This window comes from Macrosteles quadrilineatus, unplaced genomic scaffold (assembly GCF_028750875.1).
Source record: "Macrosteles quadrilineatus isolate MER2022 unplaced genomic scaffold, UCM_ALF_1.0 Scaffold_8__2_contigs__length_117827958, whole genome shotgun sequence".
Lineage (NCBI taxonomy): Eukaryota > Metazoa > Arthropoda > Insecta > Hemiptera > Cicadellidae > Macrosteles > Macrosteles quadrilineatus.
Window position 1 is genome coordinate 116,566,774 of NW_026542601.1, and position 20,078 is coordinate 116,586,851.

The window sequence follows — 20,078 nt, forward strand, 5'->3', positions numbered from 1 at the left end:
GAAGTCGAAATTATATACCAATTTTATGGATTCCTGCACCCTGTACTCACCTCAAAATAAATCGTTTATCCATACATCCGGTATAAAAAAGTTTATTAGGCAATCAGTCAAAGTTTTCAACAGTTCAACTTTGTTATTGAATATGAAATTTTAGAATATCAAACTCTGCATGTTTTTATACAGTGTGAGATTTTTCGTTTTTGCACTCTCGAGAACCATGCTCAAGGGTATCGTAGTTTGGAGGTGTTTGGGGATGAATCATTGATTTAATCTTCAGCCAACAAGCCAATCCAATCCACGTCCACAAAAAAAAACTGCCAACATCTAAGATCTAATCTAATAGATTTGAGATTTGACTCGTTCGGCGTTCCGAGTTCCTCCGTGTTCCTTTTGCCGTTTGCCGTTTGTGATCGGATAAACAACACACAGCGAAACATAACCTCAAACACTGAGAATTGAGAATCGATTGACTAATTTTGTGTAAATTAGGGTAGGCGAATCATTCTCGTGATAAAATTAAAACATTTATGAGGGACAATTAAATTGAATGAACTATAAGTCGTAAAAACTGTAGATATTCGTTTAAATAAATCAATAACTTAAACTTAGGTCGGTTTAAAAACCCAATTTTAAAATGGATAAAGAACATTTGTATGCCTACTTTAAAAATATGATGTTAGTTTTGTTACCACCGAAGTGCTACGACGAATTTTTTGTTAACTTCAACTTCCTTGATGGTAAGTTTTAGATGTAGGCTACTTAGATTGGAAACACTAGTCTATGCCTAGGCCCTAGGGCCTACTTCCTTGATGGAACTTTTAACCTATCAAAAAGACAGGTATTTTTGAACTTTCTAGACTTTTCTTTAAAACGTTTTTAAACTATTCCTACGATCTTAATAAACAAGAAAATACCTTTAAACTATTTTTTAAGGCGCGGAATTCACTGCAAATTGCGAAAATATATGAACTAGGCTAGGCCTAGGCTACTTTCTCAATGCGCGGAGCATATCGTACGTCAAGAAACAAGGAGCGGAGTGATACGGACCGGTGACTAGGCCTACCTACTTACTCTTGGGCACCTATTTGTGTTGCCAGCTGATTAGAAATAAGGATTTAATAAGCGATATATTGAACCGCATCAAAATTGATATTTAATCCGATAACTTAATAACTCATAGGTTATACGGTATGTTGAATTTCATGGACGGTACAGTAGGTATTAACTTAGCCTACACTTAGGGCCTATTAATAAACACAGATTGATCACTGATCTAATTTAGGCGTGTGGGGAAGGCAGGTCGTGGTTTATGAGAATTTGTGGCCATTAAGTGTTTTGAAGTAAGGTTAGATTAGGCAGGTAAAGTGTAGGTTATAGGTAAGTAATCGGGTCGTTTATTTGTGTTGCACCATATTGTTTTTTATCTTTTGGAATAGTTGGTTAAACGAGGAAACGATTTCAAAAATGCTTGCAAAAGACGACCCGATTAAGTTTACCACTACTCAGAACAAGACCTACACTTTAACTTAAACCTAATCTAACCTTACCTCAAAGGACTTAATGGAGTCAAGAATTTTCATAAACCACGACCTGCCTTCCCCACATGCCTTTTCTGCTGTAAAACCAATTTATGTAACCATACAGCACGTTTGGTTACGTTAGGTAAGTTTAGAATAGGAAAATATGATTTTATTTTAATGCCATTAAAATTTACCCCTAAAATTAACAATCAATATTAAATCAATGGTCAGCTGGTAACACAAACCATTCTAGGAGCCCAAAAGAAAATAGTCACCAGTCAGTCAGTATCACTCCGCTCCTCGTTCCTCGACAAGCAATGTGCTCCGCGACTTGAAAAAATAGATATCCATATATTTTTGTAATTTGCAGTGGTTTCCGCACCTTAAAAAATGTTTTACAGGTATTTTCTTGTCTACCTATTAGGATAGTAGGAATAATTTAAAAACGTTTTAAAGAGAAGTCCAGAAAGTTCAGATTTACCAAAAGACATTATTAACATACCTTAAATTAGTTAATTGTTATTTAGGAACAGTGGCAGATCTAGAACAGTCACAAGGGGGGGGGGGGCGAACCGCGGGGTCATTTGGGTAAACCTGGGGGATTCGGGGTTACCCCCCCAAAAATTTATGTAAGTCTCCAAAATGGCAGTTTTATACCATTTCTTTGTCCAAAGTTAGCGTGACAAATTATTTTACGCAATATATATGCACTAACTTACTGTTTTACGTGCAGTAAAAAAATATATATATGTATGCCCGATGGGGGGGGGCAGTCGCCCCCCCCTCTGTATCCCCCACTGTTTAGGAATAGCTAGGCCAGATAGATAGCCCACCTAGTCTAAATCACAGTAAACATACTACTATAGGCCTAACCCAGAATGCTAACCGCATGGTAAAAAGCGTTTTAAGTACTTCGAGAGAGTTTTGCCTGTCTATTCGTAGGCAGCGCCACCAGCGTTGCTATGCACTCAGTACTTAAAGCTTTTTACCATACGGTTGGCATTCTGGGTTATAGTAGTATGTTTTCTGTGGTCTAAATAGACAATTCTAGCTAAGAGTCCTAAGTAAGGTAGAGCTTTAATGGCAACCTTTGTGTTTGTTATGCAAAATAAGTGAGGCCTAATAAGATATTTTGATCAAATAGCCAGGCTCAAACATCCAGGGCTTTCTAAAATAAGTAGCGCCCAGCCAAGGTTGCTAAGTACATATATTAAATAATATAAATAAATATATATTGGCTGCTAAGTACATGGTGTAGCTTATAAATTTGGAAACTGCAAGAAACCTACCTAACTTATGGTTTAATAACTTATGTGAATCAGTCTCATAACCATACAAGTAGACCTATAACTTAACTTAAGTGAGTAAGTAGGCCTGACTTATATCAAATAAATATGGGTGATTGCGGGTGGTGTCAGCCAATTAGTTCAAGGAGAGCACAGGAAATTTAAAAAGTAATTTACCCTACTTCTTAACTGTTCGAATGACTTTTAATCAGAGGTACTTTAAAACTTTAATGTCTAAAATAAGTTGGCACAACCGTTAAAACTGGATTTAAATTTCTTATTCACCTCCCGGAGGGCGGAGGGATAAAGTTTAGCTGTAGGTAGCTCCATAAAAACTAGGACAAAAAATAAGTGAATATTTAAATTAGACCTATGAGAAATACATTCACCTTATCATAGTAGAGTAGGCTGTTTTGTTTAGAATTAAGTTAGTAAATCATAATTAGTAGGCTACCTATAGATTTTAGTGGATTAAGTAGGCCTAATTATTTTTTTTGTTTTAGTCCCATGTTTAAAGGCTGCGGTGAGCAAAGGCCTTGGTCTTGCAATAGTTGCTGGTTCGTTAATGGGTAAGTTTGATTTAAGTTTTGGCAATTTGTTACCTTTTCATCCTTGTTTAACTTAACCCTTTCGGTGCTATGATCCAATATATCGAATCACGGCTTTTTTAAGAAAATGGCTAAAGATCCGATATATTGGATGACTTAATTTGCCGAAAAATGCTAAGATCCAATATATCGGATTTTACAATAATGCATTTAAATCTCTGTTGTTTATTGTAATGGCAATTATTTAATGCAATATATTTTAATTCAGATGTGGTTGGTTCCACTTGCCCCCATGGTGGGGCAAATTAGAACCACAAAACACAATTTTTTTTATAAGTAGGCCCTAAAAAACATTTTTTTAAAGTTGTTGTCTTTAAAAAGCTAATTAGTTGTAGTTATGGTACAAAACATTTCACAACTACAAGTATAATATTACCTGAGCAATGTAAGGTCAAAGTTGCTATGCTAAAACCTGGTTCCACATACCCCACTTGACCCTAATTCCTTTAAAATATGAATATACTCATAAGGTTAACATGGGAAACTCTAGAGCCACTGGGGCGGACCCAGAAAGGATTTTTGAGATGAGAATATGTCTATATGTTAATCGAGAATGTGAGCTATCATCATACTAAATTTCAACCCAATCCAACCAGTAGTTGATTGACAGCGTGATTGAACTTCAAACAAACAAAGACACAAACTTTCACATTTATAATACTAGCGGAGTACCCGTTCTTCGTACTGGTTTGGCATATAAGTATAAAATGCTTATTGCAGTTATACTCAAGCTTTGTGTTTGCAATGGGGGAGGAAACAGTTTGATAAAATTTACTTCTTTAAATTTACAGTATACTATAGTATTACACAATCTACCATAGCCATAATGTTCTACCACTTTACCTAATCAATAAAGAAACAAAATTAGTAAAAATTTGCCACTGGGGCGGAGCCCGAAAGGATTTTTGAGATAAGAAAATGCTTATATGTTAGGTCTAATCGTGTGAGCTATCATCATGCCAAATTCCAGCCCAATCCGTCCAGCACGCCCGTTTTTGACCCTATCAGCACCCTATGCAAAACTAATAGCAGCGCCCCTTTAATTCAGGGTGTCCACCGGCTGGGAAAACCGGGAATTATGCTGGAGTTTTTTTTTTTACCAGGAATTATGTGTAAATTTTGTATTTCTTCTTAGTATTTTCAATTTACCGCGATCCCGCATGACAACAGTGACGTATCTGTGATTACCATTTTGCCGCGATCTGACAGACGATTATTACGTCTACATGACCGTGGGAGACGTTGTAATATTGTCTACACAGCCCCGAGGGATAATCAGAATTTTGCCCCTATCACAGAAGACAATGATAATGTCTACACGAAGACGACGATGATTTTCATACGACTGAGGACTGAGGGATATGATTAACTTTTTCCGCAACCGTGGGAGATGATTAGGATTTCCACACGGCCGCAAGGGATTACCAGAAGTTAACCGCGATCATATGCAAATACAAATAGCATTTTATTTATTTACCAATTTTTTGCACCACCCCCCCTCCCCCCCCCCCTCCCCCCCCCCCCCAAAAAGCCAAATTGCCTCGCCCTAGGCACATGTCTACCGTGCCTTTTCGGCAAGATTTACCCATTTAAAACCCTCATATCTGATGGGTTTGGAACAATTTAAAGATTGATTGGTACTTTCCTGTTAAAGGGAACATTCATTATTATCGATCTGATTTTTTTTTCTCGATATATTGATATTTTTGTTTTCCTTACGATCCATTCCTTCTGTTTTAATATCTTCAAACGCATACAAATTGACAACTGATCTTGTTAGGCAAAAATAATATATAGCCTATGTGGATTCAGAAATAAAACTGTTCTAAACTAACCTTACATAACTAACAAACTTGCTGTACCAATTGAAACAGAATGTTGTATGATAACGGGAAAAGGCATTATGTGGGGAATATGAAATGTAATTTTGAAATGTTACAGCAAGTTTGGTTGGTTAGGTAAGATTAGTTGAGAACAGTTTCATTTTAATATAATATTTTTATATTGTTTGTTGATATTGAACAATATTTATTTATCGTATTTAGGTAATTTGAGTACTTTCCTGTTAAAGGGAACATTCATTATTATCGATGATTTGTTTTGATATATCGATATTTTTGTTTTCCTTACGATCCATATTTCTTCTGTTTTAATATCTTAAACATATGATAAATTACAATTTGACAAATCTGTTCCTGTTTTAAACTGTTCTAAACTAACATAACTAAGTTAACCAAACTTGCTGTACCATTTCAAAATTCTGTTTGATAACATAAAGGCATGAGGGTAATATCAAAAGGGATTTTGAAATAGTACAGCAAGTTTGGTTAGTTATGTTAGGTTAGTTTAGAACAATTTCATTTCAATATATTTTTTAATTCTTCATGTTGACGCTGAACAATAAGTTTTTGAAGCTGTCAGCTGATATGTTTTAATCCGATATTATCAATATCGATATATTGGATCAAAAAGTAAAATTTCGATGTACCTATCAAAAAATTGTCGATAATAATGAATGTTCCCTTTAATAGGAAAGAACCGTAGTCGGGTTGTTTATTGATGTTACCCCCATGTTGTTTTTCATCTGTTATAATAGTTGGTTAAACAAGAGGACAATTTGAATAATGCTTGCAAAAAAAGTCTTAAAACTAATTTGGCTGTTTTTATGTTTTAGTGAAATTACCCCAGATAATCAAAATCGTGCAAAACAAGAGTGCAGCTGGCCTAAGTTTCCTAAGTGTGATACTAGACTTGTATGCAGTCACTACTGGAGTTGCCTATAGTTATGCTAAAGGCTTTACTTTTAGGTAAGTAAGATTTTGAATTGGCCAAAGAAAAAAGTTTGACTTGATCATTTTGAGGTTTCTAAAAAGTACTTTTAACCATATAATTTTTACCAGCCAGTACAGCTTGGGACACGTAAGCTGGCATTAGTGCAGTGTTGGAGGGGGGAGGTAAGGAAAAGACCGGACTGCAAACATTTCTGCTGTGTACTTGAGCGCCTTCTTGTGGGTTGCGAGGCCAGTTGATGTAACCCGCATGACGGCAAATGCTGTCAAGTGCCAGTTTACATGATTTGAGCTGTATTATCTGATAGTATTGAATAAATAAGAACTTTTTAAGGTTTAAATATATTCCAAGAATTGCTTTAATATTGAAAAGCTAAGTTAATATGTGTATTTCTTACTCAGATTTTATTCCCAGTTGGAAGGCTCATATTTACTTGAATCCAAATACAACTTGGTGCCCTATCCTAAATACACAGCATTTAACTTATACTTCACAACTGAAGACATAACTCCCTCCTACTCAAACCCTCCTTGGGTAAAAAAGCTGTCAGCGACAGTGAATTATTGTATTATTTTGTGTAGGCCTAGTGTAAGTTTTACTATGTTTCTTAAGCCAGAACCAACTAAAATTATATTATATATTATTAGTTATATTATTCTATTTAAGGAAAACTTTAATGATGTTTATAATTTTGCAGTGCGTGGGGTGATGCCCTATTCTTACTCATACAGACAACACTTATTGCCGCAATGGTACTTCACTTTAACTACTCGAGTAACCTAGCAGCTGTGTTTGTTGGTGTGTTCTCCATCATATTGTACGCATTGTTGGGTGGACTCACGCCCCTGGACATATTGTGGTCACTGCAAGCTGTTAGCGTTCCTATCATGTTCGCTGGAAAGGTTGGTAATTTGGGTTACTAACTTATGGTCTTTATCTGACTCAGGGTGTCTAGTAGTCGGGAAAATCGGGAAAGTCGGGAAATAGTATTGAATTTCAAAATGGTCTTGAAAAGTCGGGATTTAGTCTTAAATTTGATTTCAAAGTCGGGAATTTTTATGATTTTGCCGCGATCGTCGTCTTCCGTTTACGTAACCGCGAAAGCCAATGATGATTGTCCTCACGGCCTCGGGAATTGTTCATGATTTTGTCGCGATCGCGGACGTCGACGATGCCGTTTCCGTGACCGCGGGAGACGACGATGATGTCTACACGGCCGCTAGAAATGTTCATGATTTTGTCGTGATCGCGGACGTCGACGATGACGTTTCCGTGACCGCGGGAGACGACGATGATGTCTACACGGCCGCGGGAAATGTTCATGATTTTGCCGCGATAGTGGACGACGACGATGACGTTTCCAAAACCACGGGAGACGACGATGACCTTTTCGTGACGACGATAACGTTACCGTGACCGCGGGAGACGAGGATGACGTTTCCGTGACCGCGGGAGATGACGATGAAGTTTCCGTGATCTCGGGAGACGACGATGATGTCTACACGGCCGCGGGAAATGTTCATGATTTTGCCGCGATCGAGGACGACAGCGATGATGTTTCCGTGACCGCGGGAGATGACGATGACGTTTCCGTCACCGCGGGAGTCGACGATGATGTCTACACGGCCGCGGGAAATGTTCATGATTTGTCGCGATCGCGGACGACGACGATTACGTTTCCGTGACCGCGGGAGATGACGATGAAGTTACCGGGACCGCGGGAGATGATGATGAAGTTTCCGTGACCGCGAAAGACGACGATGATGTATACACGGCCGCGGGAAATGTTCATGATTTGTCGCGATCGCGGACGACGACGATTACGTTTCTGTGACCGCGGGAGATGACGATGAAGTTACCGGGACCGCGGGAGATTACGATTAAGTTTCCGTGACCGTAGGAGACGACGATGATGTCTACACGGCCGCGGGAAATGTTCATGATTTTGCCGCGATCGAGGACGACAGCGATGATGTTTCCGTGACCGCAGGAGATGACGATGACGTTTCCGTGACCGCGGGAGTCGACGATGATATCTGCTCGGCTGCAGGAAATGTTCATGATTTTGCCGCGATCGAGGACGACGGCGATGACGTTTCCGTGACCGTGGGAGATGACGATGACGTTTCCGTCACCGCGGGAGTCGACGATGATGTCTACACGGCCGCGGGAAATGTTCATGATTTGTCGTGATCGCGGACGACGACGATTACGTTTCCGTGACCGCGGGAGATGACGATGAAGTTACCGGGACCGCGGGAGATGACGATGAAGTTTCCGTGACCGCGGGAGACGACGATGATGTATACACGGCCGCGGGAAATGTTCATGATTTTGCCGTGATCGCGGACGACGACGATCATGTTTCTGTAACCGCTGCTGTCAATGATGATGTCTAAACATACGGTACCCCGAAGATTTCATGATAAAAAAATCAAATATGCTAGTTAGAATTTTTTATTGCTGCAATATTTCTTTACTTGAAAACACCACATTATCATAATACTACTTTATGACAAAGACAAAGAGTTGTTGTAGTATTATTTAGAACATTTGGTTAGAAAAAGCTATAAAAATTGGTATCGGTATCAAGAATCGAGAATCGATACATTTTGGTATCAACACCCACAAATTGTGGAAAAAACTAGTCTTGAAAAATCTGGAATTAGTCTTGAAAAGTCTGGAATTAGTCTTGAAATTTATAATGGAAATAAACTAGACACCCTGTTTTATTTATTTATTTACTACATGTCATTACATCATTTTTTGACAGGACATAAAGTCATATACAGGATATACTAAAACTAAGAAATAACAAAAATGCCTTACTAAATTATTAATCTAACTTAACATCCCTATTTAAATAACATTCTATAGAAAAAAAATTTTTTGTTTTTAACCAGGTCTTCAGGGTGGATCTGAACTGTGTTTTACTATCAATATTTTTTATGCGGAGTGGTAACTTATTGTAAACTTGTGGGCCTATATATTGGGGAGATAAATGAAATTTCTCTAATCTATGGGTTTCAGGCTTAATATAACTCTTATATAACTCTTGTAATATAACTCTTACTCTCCTGTGACTGCAAAGAGGGTCAAAACACAAATATTTAAATTAATTACTGCACCCTCATCTGCCTACTGTAAGCCATCAAGTAGGCCACATTGTACACGCAAAACATTTTTTATATTTCATCCTACAACATATGATGGTGGCCATATTTATTTTTTCAAAGGGTAATACTCATTTTTTAAACTCGTTTTAAGACTGATGGTTCTTTTCACCTAGCCTAACTTTAGTTAGTGCTTATTAGTCTTGATTTATTCTCCCAAGTGGAGGTGTTAAGGGATAATCTAAGTAAAACTACGATGAAAAACGAATTTAAACTATAAAATAATCAAATGTATTTCTCATTAATGTTTTCATGACAAGGAACAATATTGGACAACAAAACAGACAGCTGATAGTAAAAAAAAACAACATTCATATCATCTGTATGACTATTACAAATAAATAGAAAAGGCAGGCATTTTCAACAATTAGGTCTAATTGAGATGGATTCCTCTTGATCCATGGAGTAAATCTATTATCATGTGATAGGTATCTAGATTTGAGACAGGTAGGCTTATCAAATACTAATAGACAGTAGCCTAATATTAACACTTTCTAGAAGGTTATAAACCTAAACCAAATAATATTTTATTTTTGTCTGTAAACTCGGTGGTTCCAGCAAAATAATTTTTCAACACATTCCCTCCCAGCCATCAGACTGCTGCTCTCAATAGGCCATGTATATTCTAACACTACTTGGTAGTGGTGTGTCAGTAGTAAAATTGTATATAAATCTTGAGGGCAGAAATGGTTTCCTTTTCCTACCAGTAGCCTAAATATTTACCTATCCAGTATCCAGAGAATCACTTTTGACTTTACGATTGCAGATGGTTCAAGCGTGGACTAACTACAGTAACGGTAGCACAGGACAGTTGTCAGCCATGACCTGTGTTATGTTGCTGTTTGGTTCGACCGCTCGTATCTTCACCTCCATCCAAGAGACAGGAGACCCAGTGATCATCGTGACCTATGCGCTAGCAACTCTTGGCAACGCAGTGCTCGTCGGTCAGTTCATCTACTACGGCTACAGCGGACAACAAGACTCTGTGAAGGGCAAGAAGGCGAAGAAGAATGCTGCCAAGAAAGCTCAATAGGAGGTGAGGAAATTATGTGCAATGTTTTCCAACGCTAGAAGTAAAGTCACACTATAACATTGTATTCTTCAGGTGAAATAACGTCCTTGTACTTTCAATCTTATCGTGAACTATTCTGCGACTCAGCTTTCATGCTGATATTATCTGCGCTTTTGTAGCAAACGCCAATCCCCAAGTGTTCTGTTACTGCTCCGAAGATGGCACTCAGAATTTGCGCCAAAGCTTTTGACCCCTGTAGAGAGAACTAGACATTCCATTCTCATGTTAAAATGATAACCAGTTTTATAATGAAATTGAATGCAGAATCGTGGTCTTCTGGTAAGGACCATATTAAAATCAACGAATCACAATAACTTACCGACGTTTTGGCCTCGATGTAGAATGTCATCTACTTAATTTGTCATCACTGGAGACGTAGGAATTGGCTAACTCAGGAACTCGCTAACTCGGTCGTGTGTCGGAACTGGCTAACTCTGGAACTGGCTAACCGTCTCAGTCAGGAATTGGCTAACTCCGGAACCCGCTAACTCGATTTTGTCTCGCGGCGGAATTCGCTAACTCTGGAAGTCGCTAACCCGGCCGCGCCCACTGCACGGAGCGTTGCCAACCTTGTACGACAAAATAATCGTACACTGCCGTATTTCAAAATGTCAGTGTCAATAAAGATACAGTAAATGTTATTGTTTTTGTTATCAATTCCACTTTTAACAGATAACTAGCCCAAAGTAATTCAAAGACAATTAAAAAATCATGAAAAAGTGTTTTTTTTATTAAACTGTACAATGACCAGTTAAATGTTTATGATTTCGATCTTAAATATAAATGCCATCAGTATAAAAGAAAATAATAGAATACGAAAAATATTAAAAACTCAGTTGAATTGGTACTAAATAATTAAACCTCTACGAAACTAAGCTAAAATACACGCAAGTTCTTAAACACGGAAAACAGATTTAATCGTAATGTCGTAATAAACCAAAACCATTAATTAATACAGTCATCAACCATCGTAACTTTCATAACTAATTCATAGATTTTAAATTAAATGTTCGTCGTTGAACCGTCCAACTTACGTGTACAAATATGATGACATAGACTAAGTTTTTATCCAGGCCTAATAGTTTGAACCAAAGCATTGTAGGCCTACTAGTAAATAGTTGCCTAATTCTAAAATGTGTTGAATTTTTTAGCAATAATGTTACATGTTTTAAAACCGTTTTTAGATTGTACACCTAAGCACCACTAGTAAAAATAGGAGAAGATATAATATTCATATAATAAAACGTGACAAGGTTATTTTAATTCACGATTCTTAATAAACGAATTGACGGATTTTCCTGATTTGAGTGTTGTTTTTCCTTTATATTGCCTTCACAATCGATATAAACTATACCAAGCCATTGCTATTGCCGTTGGTAAATGAAATAAAATAAATAAATAATTGCTCGGTTCACCGTTCCCCAGTACTGAGCTACACAATAGAAAATAGCTTTGTTTTTGGATAAGATCAAGTAATTTTAGCTATGGCCACCATTCATAAGAATTGTAACAAACAAGAACGCCTGGGTCCATTTAGAACCAGCCTGGAGAAAAACTCCAGACTTTTAAAAAGTAGGCCTACTGAAAGACGAAAAATTCATATTAATTCAACAAAATTAAGAGGATGACCCGGGTTCTACACTAATAGCCTACGATAAAAGAAATTTACAAGTTGTACTTATGCGTAGACTAACTTTTAATGCAATCCATGAATACATTAGGCTTACCACTTTATAATGTATTGATAAATGTTTATTTAAATTCAATAGCTCTATTTAAAACACATTACCACTACAATGTAATTCTTTACTGACGTTTAACGTGTAAATTTTATTATGATTTATGATTCAAGGTTACAAGCCCAGTATATAAAATACGAACTCAATAATTTTATTTGCAGAAGTTCACAAAATGGTATTTATTCGAATAAAAGAAACAAATGGCGGACACCGAAAATAGACATTTCATAACATGTAATAGATCCAAATTAAATGTGCATTTTTATCTTTTTGCATAAAAATAAGCTACTATTTAAGTAAGAAACCCACATATAAAACATACTCCCTTAGTACATTTCTCATCCTTATGGATCAGCTGAAGACAGTTTTATTGTTAGTTCTGTCCGGTGCACTGTCTTTAGAGGTCGTGCTTTGTTTACAATTGTTTCTTGTTTTCAGTCATTTAAAACCTCGTTTAACCAAATAACATGCTCTAATCACAACTAATAACACGTCCCCTAGTTATATAACCAAACAGTAAAGAACAAATCATGAAGTTAACTATAAAATAATAGAAACACAATTTTGTCGACACTAGCGATCAGTGTCACCGGACATGAACTAGACACGACAAACGAGCTTCAAAGTTTACAATGGGATGTAAAGTTTACTTGTGTTGGTTAGTCTATGGTAAGACTATAATGCATTTTCCATAATAATATTCATAAGAATAATGTTAAACATACTTCTAAATATATTTATTTTAACGACTACGTTGCTCATACTCCTAATTAATCGTAGGATACGACATTATGGTACCGATACGATATAGGTACTACACTTTCGGCAACACTGGCCAAAAATATTCGTGCTTGGCTCCCATTGGACGGCCCGCGAGGCTTCTGATTGGGAGTTAGCGAGTTCCGCCGAGGGACCGAGTTAGCGACTTCCGTACGAGGACGGAATTCGCTAACCCGGCTCTAGAGCGGGTTAGCGGGTTCCGGAGTTAGCCAATTCCGAAACCGAACAAGTTAGCGAGTTCCTCTCATCGACCAAATTTGAAGATAGGGCTTTTAACATGGGGTTAGCGAGTTCCAGAGTTAGCCAATTCCGCGGACCCCATCACTGTGTAGTCAAGTCACCCTGAGGATAGCACTCTCTACATCGAGGCTAAAACAATGGTGAGTGATAGTCATACGTTGATTTTAACATGGTCGTCACTAGAAGACCACAATTCTGCAGTAAGTGACTAGGGAAACCTATTCAAGAAGAAAGTGAACGTGGGTAGTTTATTGAGTCACCAACAGTGTACTAATATTACTGATTGTTGTTGTATGAGCCCATTTAAAAATCAATCCAAACAAAAAAAGACTATAAAGTATCATTAAATTTTTAAGAAATCAATTCTGACAGCATTACACTCAGTGGCCCATTCAACTAGATAATATTTGCATACAAAATGTGTCTACAGTTTGTCCTGTTTTCCTGATTATGGTTAACAACTATTGTCTTTGAACAGATAATTTGAAATCCTTATGAAAGTAAAATGTTTGTGGATTTATATATTCTGCGATATTCTTTTTCATCTAAAGCTCTGCTGAATACCACAACTGTGATCTGATTGAGACCAGAGAGTGTTTAAATCTCCTTATTCCTGTAATACTTTTGTAATATCAAGGACTGGTTTGTGTGTGTGTGGCGTAATACAGACATGCAAAACATAAAGACAAATACTGCAAACAAAAGTTCTCATTTGTTTCTTTGTGATAACATAAGCTCCTCTTTCAGTAAGTCCTCCCTTCAGTCCTTTGCCATTGAAGATTTTTTATTTTTATACTGAGTATTTTTGTCAATAACAAAACATAAAATTTAACAGGCTGCTGCTTTATGGAATAACTTCTCTGGGTTTTTAACATGATTTGTATTGAGTGCATCTCTCTAACGTTGTGCTTATTAACTACTATAATCTATTGAAATAAGAAATAAATTTTGTTTTTTTTTACACTTCTGATTTTCTAAATTTGAATTCTGAATAAAAAGTTTTTCCATGTGAATTAAGTTTTTTATTTTAAAATAACGTCTTCACTAACATTATACATGTGGATGAAATAAAAGTCATGATGATTGTAATTGAAGTATGTCACTATCGGATTAGAAATGTTCTTTGTTGTTTTGTAATTATTTAGCACAGCAAGACTCCGAGGACTCTTAACAACTCAACTGTCGTTTTGTGTACCCTCTTCTGCTATTGGTTTAATTTTCTTCACCCCTTCTGTTTTCTGGTTACCTTCCTATCAGATTCTTCTCGTACATTTGGCGTGAGGGGTATGACCTTGATGAAACACTGTACTCAATGTATATGTGAATAAAGATTGATTGATACTGCTTGTCTTATTATGTGCTCATTCAATCTTAGCCTTCTGTTTCTTATGTCTGCTGCTGTCTGGTCCTCTGTAGAGATATCATATGTATTGCCTGTTATCCTCCATGTGTTCCCTTGTAATTTGCTTTTGTCACTTTACAGGTGCAGCTGTGGAAGCCATCAGAAAGGTGACTCGTCCGTCCAGCTTGCTCTCTTGCCTTTACGTTGTAAATCAATACAGTTTTGTTGCTGGATGCCTATGATTCAAAGTCATTGAAATAGTTTGCTCCTTAGTATCAGAATTAACTAGGCTATCTATAGGTAATAACTGATAAGTTAATAAAAGCTCAACCAATTAGATTGTGAATGTTAGGCAAATCATGATAGGGTTTTTTAAGGATAATCCACGCCTGACCATTAGTGTTTTTTTTATCCAAATTTAGATGCTTTAATTTAATTTTCAAATCTTGTAGACTTTTATTCTTAGTCAGCACGAATAGTAAAACATTAACAAATAAATTACGTAGAAAATTAACTATTAATTTATATTCTCAAATAATTAGCTTGAAATTTACTGTTTCAGTTCAGTGGCAGAAAAACCAAATTTACTGGTTTTTTTAGTGTCAAAAATTAGGCTTGTAGTGTTTCAATCCATGTACATCGCTGGCTAACTTCACTTATAATTTTTAATTCGTATTTGATTGTTAAAGACAAATATCTCCAAAGATTTGTATCTTCCAAATATTTACCAGTCACCAAAACTCTTGTGTCGCTGATGTCTTCATTGCTTAGATAGTAGTGAATTAGTAGTCATAAAGTGTAGCCCTTTTTTTAAATGTTTTATCCTCCTGTTACAATTTTTAATCTTTATTAAAATTTGTTCTTGCTCTGTAGTGGTGAATGTTTAATGTAATGCCAAAAATACAATTGATGTATATTGTATTGGCAATGTTCTATTTTTCTCCAATATGAGACAAGTCTTAAGGTTAGTACTCATTCTAAATTCATTTTATCTGTAAATCAAAAAAGCTAACAAAGGTTTTAGATTTTTTTTCTCGAATGAATAATAGGCCTATATTGGTTGTTCTTGCTTAATCTGGTAAAAATGGTTGATCAAAGAAATATGTAAATATAAATCTCTTAAAAGAAGTTTATATATATATATATGTCTGTGTATGTATCCTAAATACTTAATTACCCCTTCTGCAGTGAAGTATTATAATTACTGTCTGTTGAGACTCTCTAATGTACATAAATTATAATGTGTAAATATGTTTTAATATTTTCATAAATCATCCAACTTTTGAGCTGAGTTTGTTTTTTTATAGGTGTATACAGTAAGATTCCTTATTAACTCAGTGTTATTAACTCTTTCTCTTAGGAAATATCCTGAAGGTGTTTTATTAACTTTTTAACATTCCACTATCACCATTAAAGCTGAAACAAGAATATTCAGTTTCTAATTGTTGTTTATTGTTACTTTGTAAGATGCAGAAATGTGTAAAATTAATAATGCAACTGATTTATCTATTCACAGTTAACTAGATTCATCTAATAATTGTTTCTCTTCATATCTTTGTGTTATAAAACTGTACAATGTATTGTACCGAAGTGTAATATGTATAAGTCTGAAGATGTGCCCTTTTTTCTAGGTTCAAATTTGTGCTCCAACTATTTATTATCAATATCTCTGTTGATAATATTTAGAGAAAATAATCAAAACGTACGTAAATTATAGTAACGTTCTAGTTGGTATGAAATTCTAGTGATGAATTGAAACTTGAAAGTTTTATGAGTTAATGACTAATTGAAATTTTGGATTATGTTAGTGAAAAAATAAAAAAAAATAAATCTTAACCCTTTAAAACCTTATAGCGAGTTTAGCTCATCACGGAATTTCGTAGTTCATTACCCGCACTAATCCTGTAGTTCGTTGAATCTCACCTGCAAGTGCTAGTGTTGCATTCATACTTTAGTCCACTCGTTCCGGCCGACAGTGGCATAGTGGCTGAGTTGACTAAGGCAAGACATGTGGACTGATGAGATAAAGAAATTATTAAAATTGATTTGTCAATGGGTTGAATCATTAAATGTTGTCACATTGATGAGTTAGAATTATCTGGTGATTAGTTAACTGATATGTAGGTTAATTCTCATGCCTTGTTCGCAAATTGAAGCATAGTATTCTAGTGCAAAGATTTTCTTAAAACCTTCCACTCCTTTGCCATAAGCTTCCAAAATAATGTTAACTATTGATGATTTGCTGATCTTGTAGTTTTAGTTACAGTTTTGTAATGGGCTTTTCTAGTGAGTTCATGTTTTTCATTTTTTTACCCATGGTTTAGTTATTTTAGACCATTCACAAACTGTTTCAAAGTTAGGTGAGATAAAGGGGGTGGAATCCCTTCCCCTCAAACCGCCTACATTTTTTCAAACAAGTAGGATCCAAAATAGCTTCCCTTTAACCCTACCTCACATAGTGATTTACTGATTTATTACCCTTAAGTAAATAAATAAAAAAATTATATTATCTGAGTTTTCCTTGTCGGGAACTCCACCCCAAATGTTTGACCTTTTAATAAGCTGATAATATTTTGTGTCTAGGATAAATTTACGAGAAGACTTTTGTCTGTAAGTAATGTCTAAAATATATTTCTGTGATTTAAAACAATGTCGTACAATATTTTTGTATGATTGTGTCAAAAAAATATAATGTTAACAGTAAATAATTTAAAGGTTTTTAATTATGTGATCATACCAAAGATTAAAATTATGTTCAATCAATCTTAGTTTTAAATAAATTTCTGATTATGAATTGTTTATTAAATACTCGGAATTTATTTTTAGTCTTGAAGAATGTATTCCAAATTTTAATGTGAATGTGTGATTTATAGATTTATTTTAACGTTATTAGTAATTTATCTTTATGCATAAATTTATATTGTGCCATTAATTGATGTGTTGAACAATTATAAAGTTTCTGTGTAACATGCTTTGTTATGTTAATTTTGTATGCCTTTAGTTTTGGGGTAATTTCAAATAAGACATATCGTTATTTGAACACTGATAAGAGTTGCTTTTGTTTTACCCTGAATTTGAGAAGGCATTGGTAGTTTCAAGTTGAGACTAAATACTCGTCTTTTGCATCAAAATTAAAATAACTAAAAATCTAAATATCTTTTATTTTGTAGAAAATAAGACAATGTTTACAAAATATAAATGTATAGCCTACAATAAAAATCAGTTTTAAGATGTATAGCCAAAAAAAACTAAATTAATCCCACATAGGATTAAGTAGTATCACATGTTTGAATGTGTTACTACTTACTTTCTGATCATTATCTAGGTAGGCTTTCCAAAACCCCCGGTTTTGTCAAATACAAAGGCTAAGGGCTCTATTACCAGGCGACGTCACCGGTGGCGTCACCGGTCCTGACATGTTGGTGGGCACTGGTTCTTACGGTAATTGCAAATATTACACTAGGGTCACTGGTTGCGTCACCAGCCTTTGGTGACTGACCGGTGACCAGACGAGTAACCACTAGTGACCAAGATTTGTCGCTGGGCTTTGAATCAAATGGCACATATTACACACAGTCACTGCGGCTACGTCACCACTGTATTTTTGTGCTCTGCAAGTTCAGATTGTTTAATGTCAGTGTAGTGAGTGGACGTAATGTCGGAAAAATATAAAGAAATACTACTTCTTGCTCTTTTGATGAGGAAAAGGGGGAGACTTGGTTTTTCTCTTTCTTGGTATCTTTTTCACCACTACATTTTATAGTAGACTAGCTTCCTTTGACTGAGTTGTCTTCCCATTTTCCTTTCCCTGCTTCTCTTTCCCGTTTATTCACTAATATTTGTTCACTGGACATTTTTTAAACTGAAGAGGTAAGATGCGGATAACAGAGCCCTTTGTCCTTCAACGAGTTGACAGCGCTGAATGTATGTAGACACTAGAGTGGAAGAACTTTGAGGGTTGGTCTCACTTTTTTTAATTTTTTTAATGATACGTGGAATGTGTTATGCACTTCCCGATAAACTTTAAAACTGTTTAAACTTTCTTATTAAATGGCGACCATACAAAGTAGGTATTTTAAGCCAAGTATCAATTCAATTATCAATTATTTAAGATGGGGACGCCACAATGTGCATATTTTAACCCAAATATGAGTGGAGCGATCTTGTAGTCTTGTTAGTGACTAGATTCGTTGAGCGCACCTCCTGGTGACTTCTGGTGTTGAAGCTGGCTGCCCAAGTGCCCGTACAGTAACCGGCGACGCCACCGGTGACGTTGCCTGGTGACCAAGTGTAATAGGGCCCTAAATATGAAGTTTGAATATAAAACATTGTTTTGATTGGCACCCTTGATAGTGATTCAGTTTAAATACATTTTTAAATGTTTAATTGTATATTATCTTCTTTGTGTAACTACCTACATTGATATTATATGGTAAAACTGTAGAAACATTATTCTTTATTAAGATAAAACCAGCTCCATGCTAGACTATGTTAGGTAATCTGATGTCATCTCAACTCGCAACTACAAGTTTTAGTTCAACTACAACTTCTAAACAGAAAGCAAATTGTAATCATGTGCAATTTAAATTTAATATGCCTACACATTGTCTAAAAAGTGTTTTTCAGATCAAATTTAACTTGTTTGCTCCTTCATCAAAATTATTGGATGCAAACTTTTTCTTACCCTTGAGACAGTAGCTCAAGATTTCTTTCAACATGGATTCTTGAATGTTAAACACTACCGTAATAAAAGGAATGAAGTTATCAAGAGATAATTTGTGCATGTACATACCATACATACGGCCAAGCTCTCATTGTGTGAATAAAAAGGTTCTATAGAGGGATTTTGGAGTTTTACTTAAGCATAGAGTGAACAAAAGTTTTTCTGCGTTTCTGTACCAACAAACCCAGTGGTGTAGTACGGCAGGAATGCATTGGGGCATACCCATCACTCTGTTTTTTCCATAGAACTAACATTGGATGCGAGCCATGAGACATATTTTTCCGTGGCAATGGTGAATGTACATGGGTTTTCCTGCATTGGAAAATTTTACAACTGCAACAAACCACTATTTTCCCTCATAGCAAGGACAGTAGATAAGGAAATGGAGCATATTTGTAATGGACTCTAAAGGTGTATAACAAGTCAACAAGATTTGTTGAATTGTGTAATATAGCTAACTCCCACGTGAGATGTACATCGGCTTCCTTACTCACTTTTTTATTTGCATTTCATCTGCACCTGGTTCCTGTTTGTTCCATATCACAAATTATGTACATATTGTACATGTGCCACGGATATCAATAATTAAGGGTTTAAAATACAAGGGGAGTGAAGTGAACTATGTTTTGGCAAATTTTTTTTTAATCAACTCTACCTATGGCAATAGCACCGTTGGCTCATTGGCTGGAAAGAAAGAATAGTGGTTATGGTAGGCCTAGCCTGGTAACAACAGAAGCTTTGTATTCACCCAAAGCACAAATTGACATGAAACTAAAATTTTTGCATCATTGCAGGGGTACGTGGC

The 20,078-nt window shown here is 35.9% G+C and overlaps 1 protein-coding gene across 1 annotated transcript; it reads left to right on the forward strand.

The window, feature by feature from the left end:
* Window positions 1–399: 399 nt before the first annotated feature.
* On the forward strand, window positions 400–17,420 carry LOC129001272 (mannose-P-dolichol utilization defect 1 protein homolog). The gene is made up of 6 exons (XM_054428514.1): window positions 400–737; window positions 3,310–3,375; window positions 6,089–6,221; window positions 6,902–7,106; window positions 10,144–10,413; window positions 14,692–17,420. Exons 1-5 carry the CDS (start codon window positions 635–637, stop codon window positions 10,408–10,410), a joined length of 774 nt encoding a protein of 257 aa, XP_054284489.1. The 5' UTR covers window positions 400–634; the 3' UTR covers window positions 10,411–10,413; window positions 14,692–17,420.
* Window positions 17,421–20,078: the final 2,658 nt, after the last annotated feature.

Coding starts and splice junctions, on each gene's coding strand:
- LOC129001272 (XM_054428514.1), top strand. CDS start 635: ATGGATAAAGAACATTTGTATGCCTACTTTAAAAATATGATGTTAGTT. Junction 6,222..6,901: donor GCTAAAGGCTTTACTTTTAG/GTAAGTAAGATT, acceptor ATAATTTTGCAG/TGCGTGGGGTGATGCCCTAT. Junction 7,107..10,143: donor CTATCATGTTCGCTGGAAAG/GTTGGTAATTTG, acceptor TTACGATTGCAG/ATGGTTCAAGCGTGGACTAA.